General features: G+C 46.0%; 1 protein-coding gene across 2 annotated transcripts in view; it reads right to left on the minus strand.

Annotated features, from left to right (window-relative positions):
- The window catches only part of POMT2 (protein O-mannosyltransferase 2), a 39,822-nt gene that overhangs the window by 16,635 nt on the left and 2,821 nt on the right, over positions 1-20,366 (minus strand). For both annotated transcript variants that reach the window (XM_006086952.3, XM_014454222.2), the window contains exons 2-9: positions 14,815-14,899; positions 10,189-10,293; positions 8,361-8,469; positions 6,556-6,664; positions 4,769-4,928; positions 3,377-3,483; positions 2,641-2,723; positions 263-372 (exon numbers count right to left, since the gene is read on the minus strand). In XM_006086952.3, coding sequence (XP_006087014.2) covers positions 263-372; positions 2,641-2,723; positions 3,377-3,483; positions 4,769-4,928; positions 6,556-6,664; positions 8,361-8,469; positions 10,189-10,293; positions 14,815-14,899 — 868 coding nt within the window. The remainder of the gene's footprint in view (positions 1-262; positions 373-2,640; positions 2,724-3,376; positions 3,484-4,768; positions 4,929-6,555; positions 6,665-8,360; positions 8,470-10,188; positions 10,294-14,814; positions 14,900-20,366) is intronic.

Here is a 20,366-nt window from a genome sequence, read left to right on the forward strand (position 1 = left end):
CAAAGGGTCTCAGGTTTGATTCCTGGTCAAGGGCATGTACCTAGGTTGCAGCTTCAAACCCTGGCCCTGGCACCTAATCCAGTGTCAGGGAATCCAGTATCATGGTGGTCAGAGGAGAACACTGAAGCTAAGCTGAAGCCTAAAGAAGCCGTGTTAGCCACGGCAAAGAGGAAGAGGCACAGGAAGCAGGGGAAACAGCGCAAGCAAAGGGCAGGCGGCAGGAACGGGAATGGCGGGTTCAGTGCAGAAGAGGCTCACGGACCTGCTGCTGGTGGGCGCCAATGCCCTCAGGATAGAGGTGCCTGTGGGAGTGGAGATAGCCGATGGCCATCCGCAGGTTCTTCACAGTGATCACAGAGCCGAAGGCCAGGTCTAGGAGGAAGGCAGGCAGGGCAGGTGTGAGTAGCACAGTGCTAGAAGCCACCGCTGACTGGGAGGGGCCTCCCAAGCCCTAGGGCTCATAACCCTCTTACAAACCCCACTGGGCTGAGGATACCCAAAGCAGGTGTGCCACTGCCTTCACACTCCTCTAGGGTCAACTTAGGAGGGAGTTCACTCCAGGGTGCCCTTCTTCCCTCCCCACTAAGCACTTCAGAAGAACCTGGGCAGCTACAGTGTGATTAGAGCACTGTTTGTAATAGTGAAAGATTAGACCCGCTTGTCCTTCGGTCAAGGTCTGGACATACATTCAATGGAATAAAGGAAGAAGCATTCTCTGTCGTTATCTGGAATGTTCCCCAAGATATGATGGTATGATAGACGGTTAAGACAGACTTCTGTGCTTCTGAATCTAGTACCATATGGAGTAACTATTTAATGGTATTTGGGCTTTTCTTTACTCTGAATTTAAAAAGGGGGGGAGGGGCAGAGTAAACCTCATTTCCTTTTTACTGTCCCTCTTTTCTCAATCCCTCAAACTCTGGCCACCCTGCCATTCCCCACTCCACCGAAAGAGGTCTCACTCCACTAGAGATGGACCACCCTGTCTTCCTTTGTCCATTCACTTGGTCAGCAGACTGTGCCGACTACACTTGGATCCAAGGTGGAGCAGGCCTGGCTGCACCTACGGCGAGCCCAGTCTTGGGGAAAACAGCTTCATGCACTGACGAGCACATGACAGTGGACAAGTCCTCTGGCAAAGATGTGACAATGTGAGACATGGGGGAGCCCAGAGCAGGGTAGGATGACTTCTTGCACCAGGAGTAAGAAGAGGATGGCTTGATGGAAGAGATCACAGCTGAGCGCAGCTTTATAAATGATGACCACCTTTGCTTTTTGAAATGCTCTGTTCCTCCTTTTCAGCCCCATACTCCCTCATGAATGGCTCCTCTGCAGCTCCTTCCTAGGTCCCCTTCCTCCTGCCATCCCCAGTGACCTGACCTCAGCCTTTTTCTCTTCCTCTCTCTGCAGTTTCCTTACGGGTCATAGCACTGCCACCGCATTAGTCACCCCTTTACCTGGCTGACTCCTCCTTTGAAAGCTTCAGCTCCAAGCCCGCTGGCCCCATTGCACGATTTCCCCAAGTCAAAGTCTCTGATGTAGAACTCACTATCTGCCTTTCCAAACCGACTTCTTAGCCTTTCCTCTTTCTCATTCTTTCCTCGGTCTGGGAGGGCCCAGGGTCTGGGCACTGTACAAGGCACTGTGGAGACTAAAAGACAGTCTTTGCCCCAGGAAACAATCACCTGGGCTCAGGTCCTTAGTGACATCTTGTTCCCCCCTTTCCGGTCCAACCTCCCTTGTCTATGCCCGGTTGCCTTACCTCTGTGCCCAGCTCAATGCCTGCAACTGCTTCCCAGAGGACATCTCCTGCCTCCACTCCCACCCTCTCCCTTGCCATCCTATACTTAACCACCAGAGTCATCTCCCTAAGGCGCAGCCTTCCTGGCCTCCGCCCTGCCCAATACCTCCACTGGGTCTCCAATGCCTGTGTAATGAACCCAAACACCTCATCCAGACATTTCAAACCCTCACTATCTGGCCCAACCTATCTTTTCAACTTTATTTTCAGGTACTTTTCCGCATATAATCTGTGCCTTGAGTTTTGCCCTGTCCTTGGCCTTGACCATGCTGTCCCTTCTGCCCAATATGCCCACTCCTCCCTCTCCATCTGTTGAAATCTACACATTCTGCCAGGCCCAGACCACTCACTCTATCTCTTGCACCCTGTGTTCCCACTTTATGTACTTAACCCGAACAGTCATATCATGCAGAGACTCTCTACATCAGACTCTACGCTGGAGGGCATCCACCTACCACTGCCAACGTGGCTAAGGCTTGCTCAGTTACTACCTGTGAATAGTAACTGAGCCACAGCACTCCATGGTAGAAACTGACCAGTGGCCCTGCAGGTCCAAACAGAGTCTCTCTGGTTGGCCTTCCCACAGAGCTGGCTTGAATGTTTTCACAGCCACAATGAAGAAGTCTCTCTTTAGGGACAAAGAGTTTGCTGCTCAGGTCGTCTACCTCTGCACTTCCTGTGTCCTCACCCCCTCTCTTGAGTACTCGTACTGGAAATAACTGGATCTTTCTCCCACTTTGCCCTCTACAGACCGAAATAACTCAAACTATCATAGTCGTCTTTTCTAATTCAACTCCCAGAAAACCCTCTGCCCTGCATCAGGCCGGGGAGACACTCACACTCAGGGACGGAAGCGTTGTGAAGGGTGTTTCCTGAGAGCCGGGCCTGGAAGGCGGAGCTGAAGAAGCCATCGCCGGGACCACTGTGGGAGAGCAGGAGGAGAGCCCAGTGAGTGCAGTGAAATCATGACTTCCCAGGAGCCTAGAAAGAGCCCTGCTCGGCTCGTTTAAGAAGGACAACCAGAGTGGCAGTGAGGCATCGGGAGACAGACATGGGTGATGGAGGAGGAGAAAGTGGGTCCAAATCCCAACTCAGCCACTTACTAGCGAGGGGGCCTTCGGAAGATACCTAACTTGGCTTAGCCTCTGCTCCTCGTTTATAAACAGGGGTTTAAAGATTTCAAAGTAATTTTGATTAAATGAGATAATGGGTACAAAATGCTGAACGTTCCTGACACTCAGTAGCTACTCGTTAAATGGGAGCTGCCGCTGGTGCTACTGTTATTACTATCCTCATCCCAACTGCACACCTTATGGCGGCTCATCCCTGTTAAACACAAGGGGCTTTGTTTAGGGATAAGGGGCTTTTGGCTGTTAGGAAATTCTTTACTAAGGGTGTTGGCCTTTCTGAGCATTTTGGATACCCAAACGATAGAACACAGGAGAAAACCAACAGGAAAACACCCTGGGTCCCCTCCTGTCATCCCAACCACAGACCCAGGAAATCACACAGCCCATCCGCGGGCTTAGAGGCAGGAGGAAGACAGAGTGAGCGGCTAGAAAGGCTCTGCTGTACCTTTGATTCAGCACCGCAAAGTGAACAGCATAGATGGCTGTGTAGAGAGCCAGCGGCAGCACTATGAGGCACAGGATGCGCGCAGTCAGGTGTTTTCCCACAGTCACCTGTAGACAGAGCCAGTGTTATTCCTTATACCTTACAGGTGCATTATATATGTTTTCATGTATAAGTCATAGTCATAATAAAATTGAAAAACTAACAGCCATAAAGAAAAACTATGTGGAAATGCTTTCCATAGCACCCACCACTGAAACAATGCCGGGGACTGAACAGGAGCCAGCCCCCTGCTGGCTGTCCGAGCCCTCACCCTGGACCCCAGACTGTCACTGCGCCACCAACAAAGCGCTGCCTATATCTTCAGCATCGTCACTCATCAGTCCCCTCTACATCCCAGTCACACTGATCCCCTGCACTTTCCCCGAGCTTCCTGTACTGGCCAGCCCCACCCATCACATGGATGACTGCTCCTTAATTTAACTTCAGGCCTCAGTGTCTTCCCAGAAGTCCTCCTGCATCACCTGAGACGGGGTCACACCTTCCTCTGTGCTCTCACAGAACTTGTTGGCTGAACTATAATTGCCTGCTCACTTATTTCTCTCTCTCCATTGTCTCTAGAGGGCAGGGATCATTGTTTTATTCATCTGCATGTTGTGTCTCACACTTAGAGAATAGCATGTCTGTATTTTCTGAATAAATAAACTTGTTGGGACTTGGTTCAGAGGCAATGGAGCAGCCTTTAGTAAGCAGTCTGCCTTCCCTCAGTTTGAACCCTGGATCTGCCTCTATTGCCTTGATATGGGGCATGTTATTACCTCTCTAGGTCTTGATTTCCTCATTTGTAAAGAGAGGGTAATAGCTACCTACCACATAAAATTGTTATGAAAAGAAAATGAGATACTGAAGGTAACGCATATTGCATAGTGCCCAGCACAGAATCAGCCCTTAATAAACAATATTGTAATAAACCTTACTGGCTTCCAAATCTGAAAAGCCTGGATCGGGAAAAGAAAACTGTGAGTTCAGAAAGTCTCCCTGACCATTTCACCCAAGGTCCCCTGCGTCAGCGCCTGACATATACCAGTATTTGGCATGAGCCCAACTGGACAGAATCCTCTAGCTGGGTAGTTTGCAGAGCATTTTTAAAACATTTCAGAAACAAATGCCAAAAATGAATTCCAGGAATGTGAGTTATCCTCGCCCTTTATACCACTCCAGCCTCTCAGCCATTGCCCACTCCCCCGTCCTGCTGCCTACAGAGAGCAGCTGGTCCAGCTTGCCTGGGCCCAGAACACAGCCACTCCGTGCCTGCAGCAGAGGCAGAGGTAGGCCACTGGCTCTGCTGAGCAATACTGGGGAGCAAAGACATTTCTACAAGCACTTGGTTCTCACCAATGAAAGACTGAGGTCTCCAAACAGGTGCCAAAGGTCTGATACGGTGTTCCACCCCACGTGCAGGATGATAAAGAGGCCAACAAACTTGACCCCTATAGCACCAGCCAGATTAATGCCAGTCAGGCTGAGCCAGAACCACCAGGGGGCCGAGAAGGGCCTGAAAACCAACAAGACACAGAGTTCAGTTTGGCAGCTGGAACCAAACTCAAAAGCAAGAGCATCAGTGGGCAAGGGCACAGGTTCTCTGACTCTGAGGGGCTGTGCTGTGCCCTCTATGCGAGGGCTCCTAACCTCAAGGGACCATGAGGCTCCAAGAATAGCATGGTTTGTGAAACTTGAAACTGCAGGAAGCACAGTGTGGGTGGGAGTGAGGAGGAGCTTTTTTCTGTGAGAGGGATCAATGCTTTCCTGGGTAAGTAAGCAAGAAGCTTTTCTTCAAGGGATAACCAATCACGTGGATGTCAAAGGGAAATCCAGAGAAGCCACTGGATTGAGTCAGCCCTCTCCTTTGTCACCTCTGGACCTGTCAAAGCCAGCATTTGTCAAGTGCTTACCATGTGTCAGGCACTGTTCCAAGTCTCTACACAATTAACTCTTCAACTTTCGCTAACCCCATGAGGTAGATCCTATTGTTATCCTCTTTTACCAGTGCACATGGGGAAGGCAAAGGACAGAGAGGTTAGGTAATACAGCTAGCAAGCGGTGGAGCATGGTTCCAGCCAGGGCAGTCGGTGCCAAGGTTTGCTGTACTTACAGCTCCTAACACACTGTGCTGCAATGTTCTCACTTTCTGGCGGCCTCCCCTGCCAGAGCGAACGCTCCTTAACAGCCAGACCTAAGTCCCGCTGTACCTCCAGCTCCTAGCACAGTACCTGGCACAGAGTATGCATTCCAGAAACAGCAGGTGGAAGTGAATTTGGCAGAGACAGAAGATAACCCAAAGCCAGAGAGATCTGGATCAGGCTTTATTAGCGTAACATCATTTAATGAGATAACATCATTTAATGAGCGTTGTCATGGTGAAACCAAGTTGACTTCTAGAAAAGCCCAGATGAGCCAGCTCTTTGGTTTGAATAGAATGAATATATTCTTCTCTCTCAGAGGTAGAAGGATGATCTGGAAAAGACTACCCTGGGGAAGACGAGGCCCTCTAGTACAGCTTCAGAACTTTGCAGGGCCTGCAGGGATCCTCTTGACTGCTATGGACCATTCAAGCCAACCTTTATGTACGCTATTCCCACCGTTAGGTCAGGGCTGGATGTAACAACCACCGAGGGCAGGGAGACAAACACTCCCAAGCAGGATCTACCCTGGTTCCCTCCCCTCTAGGATGGAGAATGTGAAAGATAAAGTTGTCCTGGGATCTCCTAACCAGCACTGGTGCCAAGGGGTGGCTTATAAGTTGGTGGGAAGGCATTAGGACCCTCCATAATATCCACAAACCCCTATCTAAGTCCACCCCCACTGTAAAAATGATAATATTCTTGAAAAATACAATCGACATTTTCTTAGTCTTATGTAAAGCAAAAATAAATCTATAGAAAACCTTTTCAAATCTATTTTCATGATCTAAAATGGGTATTCTAAGTTTTTTTAAAAGTTGGATTGCCTTAAACTCAGCCTCAAGACAAGTCCTCTAGGCACTTACCCTGTGCCTGGCCATTATAGAAATTCTGGAGCTGCCGTAGCCTCTGGACCACCTCACTCCCCCGCTCCCCGCCCCGCCCCTCCCTCCCCCCGCCCGACACACACACATACATACTCCCAAAGACGGTGTTTCTGACCTGTCAGCACAGGAGTTGTACTTGACCATGCTCAGCATGGCAGCCATGATGAAGAACATCAAGATGGGGTCAAGGAGGATGTACTGGGACAGAGTGAGGCATCCTGTGTCTGAAAAACATGAGCTCAGTGGTCAAAAAATGGGATCAGAGATGGGCCCCCGAGAACCAAACACCCCAGCAATAAGTCCCCGTTGCGCTTAATTGCAGTCAAGACTAGATGGGCCACTGAGTCATTGGGGAGGTGGAAGGTCACAGCTTGGGGGTACACCAAAGCCCAATGATACGAAATAGTATCCCACACGTCTTCCAGGCCCTTAACTCAAGAAAGGATCACATCACTCATTCAGATAGAGCAGTCCCGAGGTGAGGGCTCTTGCTCATTTCCAGCCTTACAAAGTGAGTTCTGCCGCCCGCTCATATAGCCACAAATGGCCCACACCGAGGGCAGTCTGACCATTTTGTAAAAAGTCTATATTGGGAGCTGATTCTCCAGATAGGTGCAAAGTGAAACACAATTTCATTACATCATGCCCCTGCTTAAACTCTGTAATGTCTTCCCATCTCACTCAGACTAACAAGCTCCTCGTGACAATGCCAAAGCCTGCACGGTCTCCCTACCTATCCAACCTCCTATCCCAACACCCTCTGCCTCACTCACCCCACTCCTGCCCCACTGGCCTTCTTGCTGTTCCTTGAATCCACTAAATGCCACCTTATACCAGGACCACCGCACATGCTGTTCCCACTGCCTGAACACTCTTCCCTCACATCTCTGCATGGCTTAATCTTTTGCTTCACACAGGTCTCTGCTCAAGGCCACCTCCTTAAGCAGCTCCTCACTGACCACCCTACCTAAAACAGGATCATTCCTCATGACTTTATTCTTCACCCGACTCTATTTTCTACATTGCACTTATTGCTTAGAATGTTACATTACAGACTTAGTAATTTACTGGCTTACTTATCATCTGCCCCACTAGGGAGTAAGCTCCTCATCCTCTGAGGCCGATAAAAGTGGCCTAGAAAGAGGAGATACTTTAAAAATAGTATTGACTGAGAAAATAAATAAATGACAATAAATAACTGAAAAGGAAATTAAAGACACAAAGAAAAAGCCACCAATCCTCTACCAAGAAGCCCTATAATCTTGCAACATATCGATCAAAACAAGGCCAGAATCACCCCTAAAATACCTAACTACAGTGGTCTGGACTTCCTTAAATGTTAAGCTCTGTAAGGTCATGAATGCACTTTCAGAAGAACAAGGCTAGCAACAAGATCGGTTTCCATGGATCAGCTCTCATTTAGCCATGGGAGGATTATCCACAGAAAACATGTAAGTTCCCATTTTACTACCCCCTTCTGCCGAGCTACTTTGAGGCATCGCCCTTGCATTCAGCTAAAATTAGTTTAAGGAGTACAAACTAATCTTGATAGTAACCTAAGAGAAGCAGAATTAGAATTGTAGGCCTCCTTCACACATACACACACACACACACACACACACACACACACACACAAACACACACCTATCTTCTTATCCAATCCAAACTTAAATCTTAAATGAGGACAACTGGAGATCATCTATGCCAGCTCTCCCTTCCAATAATGTAAAGGCTTGCTACATACAAGTATATATATAGTAAGTATTACTAGTGAATAAAATAGGATTTGTAATACATTTACTCAATCCTAAAGTTACTTAACAACTAGGCCCATAGACAGATCTGTAAATGTGTTGATTTCCAGCTACATTCACAGTGTAGCAGACAATTTCCCAAGAAACGTGGTAGAAGACAACTTACCAAAGGTGAGGAGGGCAGCGCTGAGCAGTGCTGCGGGGAGGGACTTGGACAGCTCCAGCACAGTGAGGTAGGCAAAGGGGATCAGCAAGGAACCGAGGAACGCACAGAACTACGGGAGGAAAAGAGAAGCAGTCAAATAACCAGATTAGCTAAGGCTCAGAGACCTACAAGCTCAGGTCTAAGATGGAAGACCCCAATGAGGACATGGTGACCTAAAACCAGCTGGCACATGTATGAATGAGAAAGGGGTGGTGTAACCGTGAGGCATCAAATCAAGCAGCATTTAGTTCCCACTGAGCACCAACTTGTGCACTAACACGAAATCAGCAAAGTTCAGCCAGGGAGGCGTGAGCAGGATGGCACACTGGTTTCAGGTGGGGGATGCCGGTTAGACTGCCTATCACTATTAGCTGTGACCCTGAGGAAGTCACATGTCTCTTTACTCAGCCTCCCCATCTGTGTAATGTGAAGAATCAGAGTTCTTACCTCAAAGGGTTTATACTCTGAAAATTAAATGACCTAAAGTTTGTTAACACACAGGAAGTACTTGATAAACATTAGCTTCTATTACAAAACTATGGACATAAGTTAAGACCTCTCTGAGGTGTTTTAATATTGTAGAGAATTCTGTTATTTCTCCCTTAGCCCTTTTCTTCAGTCATACCAGGAACCACTCTTTAATCTACAGGTGGTATTTTTATTTTAGCAAAAAGAATGCTTTGCGCTTCAGTAACTAGAGGTTTTTTTGTTTTGTTTTCAACCACAAGCCTTCTCTGTACCTCTCCACCTTATCCATCAAGAGCAAACAGGCAAGCCCAAGGGAGTGGAAATTCTCACATTTGGGCTGTCGCCTTTTGTTAACAGAAAGCAATGTGCCCTAGTGTGAAAGGGAACACCGGGGTCATATTTGCCTTCTCAATTCCCAGAACAAGTTCACAGTGAGTCAGGCCTATATCCAATTACGCATGCTATATGGTATTCAAAAGTCATTAAGAAGACACAGGATCACTTAGAATATGAACTTGAGGGTATGGGACACTTCTTGTTTAATATGGTATCATATGACCATGCAAATTATCCAACAATTTGTCCAAATAAGCACTTTGTATTTATCTAAAGTGTTTGAGCTCCTCAATGAAAGGGGTTTGTAAATGTAACTTGCTTTGAGAGCTCTACATTGAAGGTCAGTTTCTTCAGGTTTCATTCAGCTACAGGTATGGAGTGCCCAGAGCTGGGTTTTGAGGCCCTGCCATGCTCCATCAAGGCTGCTGCTGGGACACAGGGAACAGAGGAAGCGGACACATGGCCTCTCTCCAAAGACTGGCACACCCCTTGTGTGTGCCTGAAACCTTCATGGGAAAGAAGTAGGAACCTGGTGCCAGGAGTGTAGGGATGCTGAGGTCTTAAGAAAGGGCCCTCAGAGATAAGCAATACTCCAGCAAGTGTGGTCTGAGAGAGGAAGAACATGTAGCTTGCCAATGTGCTGAGGCCAATGCTGGGACTACAGGAGACTCCTGGCTGCCTGGCTGCCTGGGTCCCAGGCTGCTCTCCAACCTACAGTCTGATGCCTCACATGGGCATAATAGATGACAGGATGGGCTTGCTCCTATCTATGTAATCTCCATTACCTGTGGCCTCCCCTTCCCTTCTTACCCACACCAGTTCTGAGTCTCTACGCCTGAATTTCTACTACAGGGCATGGATCCAGTCATCCTCCCCCCACCCCAAAGTCCATGTACACCTGCCACCACCCCAGGATTTCCAACTGTAACATTTGTGAGTGTGGCTCCAGGGCTCAGTGAGGCTCTTTCAAGTATGGAAGCCTTACTCCTCTCATTCCCATGTAGTTGTGATGCTCATATCTGTCCCCAGGCTTCTGGAACATAAAGGTACCATCATATCCACTCAGGTAGCCAGCAAGACCTATCAGCATCTGAGAGAAAGAGAACAAACAGAAACAATGAGAGACCTTTGAGAGGAGATTCCTTCATCCCCTAAACTTCCCTCCAGCAGCACCCAGACTTTGGTCTCCCTTGACAACTGTCCATAGAAGGAGTTGACAATGTGACATTTTCTCCTGCAGCTGTTCAAAGCAAGAATCTTTTGTCTATAGAGCTCATTGCTTGAAACAAATCCTCTCTTGTGTTAAGGACAAGTTCTTGGGAACAGTGCAGACTGGACACTTAGAAAGAAAAAAATCCCACAATTTGAAGGGCAGGGCCAGTGAGGGGCTCGCTCATCAGCCTTCTTTTATTTGCTATGAAATAAAAGCTGACAGCTCATTATGGGGGAGGGGAAGGAGAGGGGCTGATTCCTGGGGAGACTGGAAAATGAGGTTCCAACTCAGAATGAGGAGGCAGAAAAGTGGCCAAGTTTCTACACATCAGGAATAGAGACAGGGAAGGGGTGTGTGGTGGGGGGCGGGGGATAGAAAAGAGAAAAGACAGCTGCATTTCCCCAGAGGGGAACAGAATAGTCCCAGTGGAAAAATGCCAAAAGGCCAGAGACTGGCTTCTCCTTTTTCCAGTATTCCAAAGAGTGGCAACCTTGGCACACCCCAAACCAGAACAAACCAACCATAAACTATGACGAGAATCCTTCAAAACATTCGGGAGGGTCAGCCTCTTTCTATCTTTCCTTGGCCATCAACAGTGTAAAATTCTTTTCACACAAGCAATCAGAAGCCGCGAAAACATAAAAACTGCCAGCAAACACCAAGCATCTGTAACAGCCCCAGGCTGCCCAGCCCAACCAGTGTTCGGTTAGGCCAGTGGTCGGCAAACTCATTGGTCAACAGAGCCAAATATCAACAGTATAACGACTGAAATTTCTTTTGAGAGCCAAATTTTTTAAACTTAAACTATATAGGTAGGTACATTGTTATTAACTTAATTAGAGTACTCCTAAGCTGGCCTTTGCTAAAAACATCCTCAATCTGACTGAGGTACATTCGCTGAGGTCGACCCCTCCCAACTCGCCCATCCACACTCGTCTTGTATACTTGTTTCGTCTATCTCCTTTCGTTCATCCTCTCTATATGTCCAAACCATCTCAACATACCTTTCTAATCCTCGACACTACATCTTCTTTCACTCCACAATGTTCCCTAAAATTAACTTAATAAACTTTACTTAAAGTTTTAAGTCAACTTCGCACTGTACGTGCACGCCCGCACATGGTATTTTGTGGAAGAGCCACACTCAAGGGGCCAAAGAGCCGCATGTGGCTCGCGAGCCGCGGTTTGCCGACCACTGGGTTAGGCTGTGTGGAGGGAAAGCCTCTCCCAGTAGCACTGCTTGTGGGGGCCTGGATTTGGACCACTAACCAGCTCACACTTCTCTCTAAGTAGTTCCAAACAGAGTTGCTATCTATAGTTCCATGTCAAAGTATAGGACCCCAAGTTCAGAAGTAAGTGATTATAAAGCCTTGTTTAAAAATAAAAAAATAAAAAGAAGGAATCCCAGGGTCCAGAGGTTAATTTGATATAATTAATTTAATACAAAGTAATGTAAGGTATTAGAAAGACAGAGTCATCCAAATACCCAGATGAACTAAAACTGGCAGGTGACCATCACAGCAGATGCTCCTACCTATCTGGGGTCTCAGAGGACAAGCTGCCTGGTGCTGGTCTACATTCCCAGATTGCTTGGCTGGTCAGGCTGTTCCTTCTCAGTTCCCTCAAGATTAAAAGTAGCCCTGAGCTAATTTCCTAACTAAGAGACTCATTCAAATCAATAAGGAAAGGAACAACCTACTAGAAAAATGGGCAAATTCATAGAAGAGAAAATACAAATCACTAATAAACATATGAAAAAGAAATGTTCAACCTAACTCATAAAGATGCAAATGAAAACAGTGATGAACCACTTTTTACTTTCAAGTTGGAAGTTTTTTGGTTTTTTTTTGTTTTGTTTTTTATTTTTTTAAAAATATATTTTATTGATTTTCTACAGAGAAGAAGGGAGAGGGACAGAGAGTCAGAAACATCGATGAGAGAGAAACATCGATCAGCTGCCTCCTGCACTCCCCCCACTGAGGATGTGCCCGCAACCAAGGCACATGCCCTTGACCGGAATCGAACCCGGGACCCTTCAGTCCGCAGGCCGACGCCCCATCCACTGAGCCAAACCGGTTCGGCTCAAGTTGGAAGTTTTGACAGTATAATCACACCCGTGCTGACAATGGTGTGGGAAGCAAACACCTCATACACTGTTGGTGGGACTATATATTATTGCAAAAATTTTCAGGAAAACCTAGCAATCTCTAACACAAATTTAAATGTCCCTTTAACTCTCTAGTTTGCCCACTGAGAATCTTTCAGATACACTTGTACAACTATGAAAATATATAGGTACAAGGATGTTCATGTAATATCTTTTGCTATGACTAAAAGTTGGAAATAACATAAATGCCCATGAATTGAAGAGAGGTAAAATAATTTATAGCACATCTATATAATGGAATAATATAGTCATTAAAAAGAATGGAGTACATTTTTATGTGCTAATGTGGAAAGAATTGAAGAAACATCATGTTTAAAACACAAGTTGCTACCCTGACCGGTATGGCTCAGTTGGATGGGCATTGTCCTGTACAATGAAAGATTGCCAGTTTGATTCCTGGTCAGAGCACATGCCCAGGTTGCAGGCTTGATCCCTGTGGAGGGGTGTACAGGAGGCAGCCAATTTATGTTTTGCTCTCATATTAATGTTTTTCTCTCTCCCTCTCTCTAAAAAAAAAAAAAAATCAATAAACTATTCTTTTTTTTTTAATACAAGTTGCTGAACAATTTTAGTCTGATCCGGTTTGCATAATGTGCTGTTCATATGAACTAATATTTATGTTTATAAATATGTACACACTTATCCTATATAATAAAAGCCCAGCGACCGAAATGGTGGAAATGACCAGAATGACCAGAGACCAGAACACCACTGCCCCTTAACCCGGCTTACCCCACCCCCCAGGGAGCAGTTAGGGGCAATCAGGCAGGTAGGCAAGTGGTTAGGGGTGATCAGGCAGGCAGGCGAGCAGTTAGGAGCCAGCGGTCCCAGATTGCGAGAGGGATGTCTGACTGCCAGTTTAGGCCCAATCTGCAGGGATCCTTGCAGAATCGGGCCTAAACCAGCAGTTGGACATCCCCTGAAAGGTCCTGGATTGTGAGAGAGTGCAGGCCTGGCTGAGGTACCCCCTCTTCCCCCCGTGCATGAATTTCGTGCACTGGGCCTCTAGTATTTGTATAAAAAGTTTCTGAGAGCATAGATAAGAAATTTAACAAAGGTGACCATAGAGTAACCTCTGAAGAATCGAAATGTGAGGGAAGGTAGCTTTTGACCTTCTATTTCCTTCTGTACCGATCACGTTTTTTACTATGTGCAGGCATTTTTATTTCTTTAATAGTACCTATTTGACTGGAGCCCAGGTGCCCAGGGCTGGGATCTGTGTGAAGTGTCAGGTATGGGCTTCAGTACTGGAAGAGAAAATGCCCTACTCACTCCTTAAAGGGGCTTTGACTGGCTTAGCCTCGGAACCTATGGAAGCTACTCTGCTCTCTTTCACAGTTTTCTAATTTGCTCATCACTGTCTTTCAGCCAGGTAGAGCACAGGACCACTAGGAGGTAAGTGAGAGGAGCAGGTGGACTACACTCCCTGGAGGCAGGCTTAGAATGAAGCCTCACGTGTCTCCCTCCACACAGGGCCAGAAGTGAGGAAGGGAAGGCTCAGGAAAAACAAATCAGCCAGTGTTTTCCGTCTTCACTGTGCCAATCGCAAGGGGACTCCAAAAGCCACAGGCTGACAGAGTAAGCTCGATTTCCTACAAAAAGCCTCCTCTCCAGAGGTCGGTTCCCAAGCTTTATTCTTTCTCTCCATTTATTTTTTCTTATTTTCAATTGAGATAAAAGTCATTGTACTGTAAAACTCACCATGTTAAAGTATACTGAGGTTTTTAGTTTATTCACAAGATTGTGCATCCATTACCACTGCCTAATTCCAGAACATTTCATCGCCCCAAAAAGAAACTCCGCACCCATCTGCAGTCACTCCTCAATCCCCCTTCCCCCCCAGACCCTGGCAACTACTAATCTTCTTTCTGTCTCTGCGGATTTGACAATTCAGGACATTTCATATAAATGGACTTATACAATATGTGGCCTTTTGTGTCTGGCTTCCTTCACTTAGCATACTGTTTATAAGTTTCATCCATGTTGTAGCATGTATCAATACTTCGTTCCATTTTTATAGCTGAATAATATTCCACTGTATAGATATACCACATTTTGCTTATCCATCCATCAGTTGATGGACTCTCTCTCCATTTCTGAGCCCAGAGGACCCCTAAAAATACCAAAGATTTTTCATGAAAGCAACTGGTCTGGAATGTCAGGGAATTCTTTCTACGAGGCCAAAAATTAAATCCAAAACCAAGACTTGGCTGTTGTTCACCACTGCTTACCTTTCCCAGAGGAGGGTGTACATCAAAGAAAAAGGTACGGTTGATATAGTAACTTCCCATTTTTCCAAAGTGAGTCTCATCCCAACTAAAGGAAAAACAAAGAGAAATGAGAATTTTAAGTTATCATACAACCCAAATAGCCTTAATAGAGCATGATTAAAATTACAGTTAAAACCAAAGACTATGAGTTTCAAGCAATTAATGAGAAAATGTGAATTAAAAAAAAAAAGTTTTTGACATAGTGATTTGAGGAAGCAAGACATCAAGCTGGTCATTAAACTTCATTTAGATAAATTTTTAAAAGTTAGCAAATATTTACCAACCATTTATCATAAATTTAAGTTGAATCTATACTTATTCTGTATCTTGAGTTTCTATTTATTTTAAAGAGGCAGAGTTTTCTTATAATATAGAAAGGTTTGTAGTAAGGGTTTTCTTCCAAGGCTGTTAAACTTCAAACTCTGAGACTACGTTTGCTACTAGAAATTAAATTACTATAATCACAACCTACATTGTGGGCAACTGATCAGAGAGAGCCTAGAAACCATGGTGTTACAGAAGTCTGATTTTGTTTATCAACCTGTGGTAATTAACCTGCTAACTATGAACTTGCTGGTCTTATTACAATGAACTATTATGTAAAAGTTGAGGGTTTTCTTACTAAGTTAAGAGTCTAAAATATATTCTCACTGCACAAATAATTTTGCAAGGCAAGAAGTGATTCTAACACATTATCTTTTAAACACAGTGCAGTCTTGTTCTTCTATACAACAACATAAAACTTTTTTTATTAAATAAATATATTTTTATTGATTTCAGGGGGGAAGGGAGAGGGAGAGAGAAACATCAATGATGAGAGAGAATCCTTGATCGGCTGCCTCCTGCACACCCCATACTGGGGATTGAGCCAGCAACCCAGGCATGTGCCCTGATCAGGAATCAAGCGTGACCTCCTGGTTCATAGGTCAATGCTCAAGTACTGAGCCACACTGGCCGGGTAACACATTACCTTTTGAACACAATACAAAGTCTTGTTCTTCTATACAAGGGTACAGCCTTGGAAGAAAACCACATCAAACTTTTTACACCCCACATGAGGGCTTTGCAGTGGCAGCCCAATTACCCAGCAGAGCCTGGCCATTTCTGTTTGTCAGTCTCTCTCTGCAGCTCAGAAATGGTTGCTTTCTGGTGACTATCCCATCTCCAGGCCAGCTTCCGTAACTATTCATTACTGACCTGCAACATAACAGGCAAAAGATGCTTTTCCCAAAAATGGTGATGTCCAAGGGAGAAATAACTTCCAAGCGGTGTGACAAAACAGATCTGCAGCAAGAGAGATCCAGTCCAGCGCCAGCCCTTCCTAACAGCATGGCCTAGCGAAATCACTCACCTTCTCCAGATCCATTCGCATCTACACAATGAAGACAGTAACAGCATCTGCCATGATCACTCACAGGGAGGTTTTAGGGCTCAATTCAGATGACACACATGAAAAAACTCTATGGACTAAAAAGTCTCACACATGCTGGGCACGATTTAAACTGAACCAGCATGTGTGGTTAGCTATGAAGTCTGTTTGGAAACCTACTAACAAAAGGGTATGAGATTTTTCATTTCAAAAGTGTCCCAGGTAAAACTAGTACAGTAAGTCCACACTTAACATCGTCAATAGGTTCTGTGACTTTAAGCAAAATGATGTATAACAAAAACAATTTTACCATAGGATAATTGATATAAACAAGAGTTAAATTCCTATGGCATCTCGATATTACAACAAAACTACGATGAACGAGACTATGTCAATCAACGTTAATAGAGGACCTGCTATTGCAGTATCCACATTTCTTCTTGGCTTTTATTGCATGCTTGTGTTGAGAGAAACAGTCCTCCTTGGATCTCTCTTGCTCCCACAGACCTTGCAGGGTGTCCCAAGGATGCAAGGCCCTGACAACTCTTTACTCGGGCCATTGCTCAGGGCTATGTTTAAGCAAGCAACCTTGAGGGAAGAGTTAGCGTCTCCCTCTGTAACAGAAGCAGTCTGTTTCCTGCTTGTTATAACACAGCGGAGTCCCCAAGCTCAGTATTCCTCAGCTGATGCAGCGCAGTGTACATGCAGGCATTCATCCACCCATGGCATCACATGGAATTGGGGATAAAGGGAACCAATGCCAATGTGCTGATGCTCACCCTGCTTGCTGTGCCACGAAAAGTAAGTCCTTTGTTTCTGACCCAGGACTTTGTCTTCTGCCAGCATCCATAGAACCGTGACAGGCTAACTTCTTAGCTTGCAAGTAGGATAAAATAAAATTCCCAGATCCTGACAGTATTTGGCGACAAGCATAGGATACTGAGAGATAGCTTTCTATAAGAGAAAGGACAAGGACCTCCCCCCCCCACACACACACACAGGCCGGTTTAGAGGATATGAGAAGACTCCCCAGAATCTGGTAGTGAATGCTCTTGCCCAGTGATAGGCAGGGAAGGTAGTAAAAGTCCTCACTATCCTACCTGTGCATGAGGCTGAGCAGAGAGAGAGGCAGGATTGAAACCAACCGCCTAAGCCTTGGTTACTGCTCACTCTCCTCTGGGTGGGAGGAGGAAGAGATGTGATCATGTCCATGGGCAGCAAACCTAGGAGCCCCTGCCCAAAGGCAATATGGATGTGGCTGCTGAATCAAGAAGTCTCTGAAGCTTATATCAATGGTGCCAGCAGTAAGCACCTTAATATTCACTGTAGAACTTTAGGTGAAATGAAAACTTTGGGTGAGCTGTGTACTCAAGGCAAACGTAAATGCTACTTGCTTAGATGTTCAGAGCCATTTTCTCCCTCCGTGTCCCATGATCCCTCCCCTTCTACCATAACCTCAGCTGCTTTTTAAAGTAAGATGATTAAAGGTAGGCCAAGGTCTCACTGTCCCCAAAGGGGGCTGAAGACCATACACACCCATCCTACCATGCTGGGCAACTCCAGGGAGGAGAGGCACTCAAACTCAAGACTCTATTGGAATCAGGGGCCCACATCTCCACCCTCCCTACTCAATCCCATGATAGGAGGATTTGCTGGGTGCAGGGGTTACCAAAGGTGCTGAGGAGTGCATGGACAGCCACAGCAGTGTGTGCAGGGACTGAAAGAAAAGGGCCCCTAAGCCCCCGGGCTCACCAGACACATGGCAGTACACTGAGGAGGAAGTGGTGCCAAGCTTATCAAGGGACTAAAGAAGGAAAAAACTTCCTCCAGCCCCTGCATCCAGCACTCTCCATACTCACTACTGGGGAATGGTGTGATCTCTGTGTGGCTGTCACTATTGCTACTGATGCCCAATTCAATTGGAAGGTTTGAACCAAGTTCCCAGTGGGAAAGTGAAGATAATGTGACCTAATGGGTAGTGCTCTTCACCATTATTGTGGCTTACACTGCTGAATGTATAACTGGTATTGATCCCGTAAGTGTCAAGGAGGATTATCCCATTCAGGGACTGCCACATGCTGAGCTGATACTATCCCCTCCTTGGTCCAGGAAAAAAAATATATCAATCCCAAGAAGAGAAAGGGAAAGCACAGCTTTAAAGACGGAATGGGCAGCTGGAGCGCCCAGAGGCAATTCTCCATGATAATAGCGCCCCCTGCTGGACGCAGGCACCAAGTACATACTTTTTTTAAGGGGCAGCCATCAACCTACTACCATACTAATTAAGCTCTTGTGGAAATTGAGTGCCTGCCATGAAGGCCTTAGGACCCCTGCCACTTTGAGGTGGGCCAACTTGGAATCTATGCCTAATAAGGAAAGGGCTCAACAAGCCTCACTGGTCAAATGGAAATGGTATATTGAAGAGTATAGCTGACCCGGCCTTAGACATTTTGATTTTACATGAAGAGATGGTAGCTCTCCCTTTGGGAAAAACTACCTTTCTCTCCACCACCTAAAGCAAAGCCGCTGTCTCAGTGGAGCCCTTGATGCAGAGGTTCTTCTCAATGCTTGTGCCTGGTTCACTGATGGTTAGACTAAACTAAAAGCTGATGGAGTCCACTGGCAGCAGCAGTCATCCTGCCCCCGTGACAACTCCGGAAGGCTGCCTGCAATAAGGGGTGATGGGCATAATGGGCTGAATTGGAAGATTTCACAACCTTTGTCTTGGGCAATACTCCTAAGGAACGGACAAGTTATATTTATTCTTGGGCACTTGCCATTGGCCTAGCCATCTGTTGTGCCACTTGGAAGACTAGGTATTGAGAGATTAAAACATCCCTCTTTGGAGCCAAGAACTGCAGGGAAAATCATGCTGCCTACTGATAGGACAACCTGGATCACTCACATGGATGACCATGGTCAGGGCTGGTACATCTGATCAGACTGACTGGAATTAAGCTGCTGATCAAACTTGTGCCACAGACTGCTGCCATTGCACCAGGCCTGGAAACACATCTACTATCGTGGACTGGGTGCAAAGTAAAGGACTATATGTTTCTGAAGTTGAAGCCATCACTGCATTGTGCAGCCAAAAGTTGGCCTGTTAGTCTTTCAGTAAAGGAAGCCAATTGCACGGGGCATTGACTGCTCCAAGGAAAGTGACTACAGTAGGACTTTGTTACCCCTCTGGAGTATCATTGGTGCCTCATTTCAGATTACGGTGTTGATGATGCTGCCAGTACAATCATCTGACTCAAGATACACCAATGTGGACCTTTAAACTAAACCAAGTCATGTTTTCAGCCAAAGCATCCACAGTCTGACAATGGTGCCTTTTTAATTTGTTTGCAATGGCCACCCAATAATGGGCCAATAGTCAAGATATTTGATGACATTCCACACTCCCTAGCATCCATGGCACCTGATATTGTCAAGGACTGAACAGTCCTCTCAAAAAGATTTCTGACTCTACTCTCCCCTGGTTCACACACCTTAGTAAAACAGCTCTGTCACCTAATGTAGTCAGCACCAGAAACGGTCCACCTCCTCTTGGCCACCAATTGGGTAATGGTAAGGATAAAAGGGGTAGAGGGTTGCATAAACTTATTTTGAAAACTTGAGATTCTTCCCAAACCATTCATGGGCATGATTCCCTAACAGCAACCCCAGATCAGCCTAGGGACATCTATGGGATACAAACTTAATTCTAGTTTAGTCACCGGAAGCTGGAGGGACATGGTCCTAGAGTATAAAGATAATGACCACTTGGTTGAGTGCACTGCTTGTCAAGCCCCCTACAGTGACTCATCTGGTCTCTGCCAATTTTCTAATAATGGTCTTGGCAAAAAAAGGTCTGGATATTATAAGGGATACCTGGAGAAAAGGTGAAGTTACAGGTACTAAAGTGATACACCCTAATATAATTATATGATGGCAGAGGAAGAAAAGAAACAATTTTGGGCCCTAACTGGTTTGGCTCAGTGGATAGAGCGTCAGCCTGCGGACAAAAGGTCCCAGGTTCAATTCCGGTCAAGGGCATGTACCTTGGTTGTGGGCACATCCCCAGTAGGAGGTGTGCAGGAGACAGCTGATCGATGTTTCTCTCTCATCGATGTTTCTAACTCTCTATCCCTCTCCCTTCCTC

This window comes from Myotis lucifugus, unplaced genomic scaffold (assembly GCF_000147115.1).
Source record: "Myotis lucifugus unplaced genomic scaffold, Myoluc2.0 scaffold_34, whole genome shotgun sequence".
NCBI classification, from domain to species: Eukaryota; Metazoa; Chordata; class Mammalia; order Chiroptera; family Vespertilionidae; genus Myotis; species Myotis lucifugus.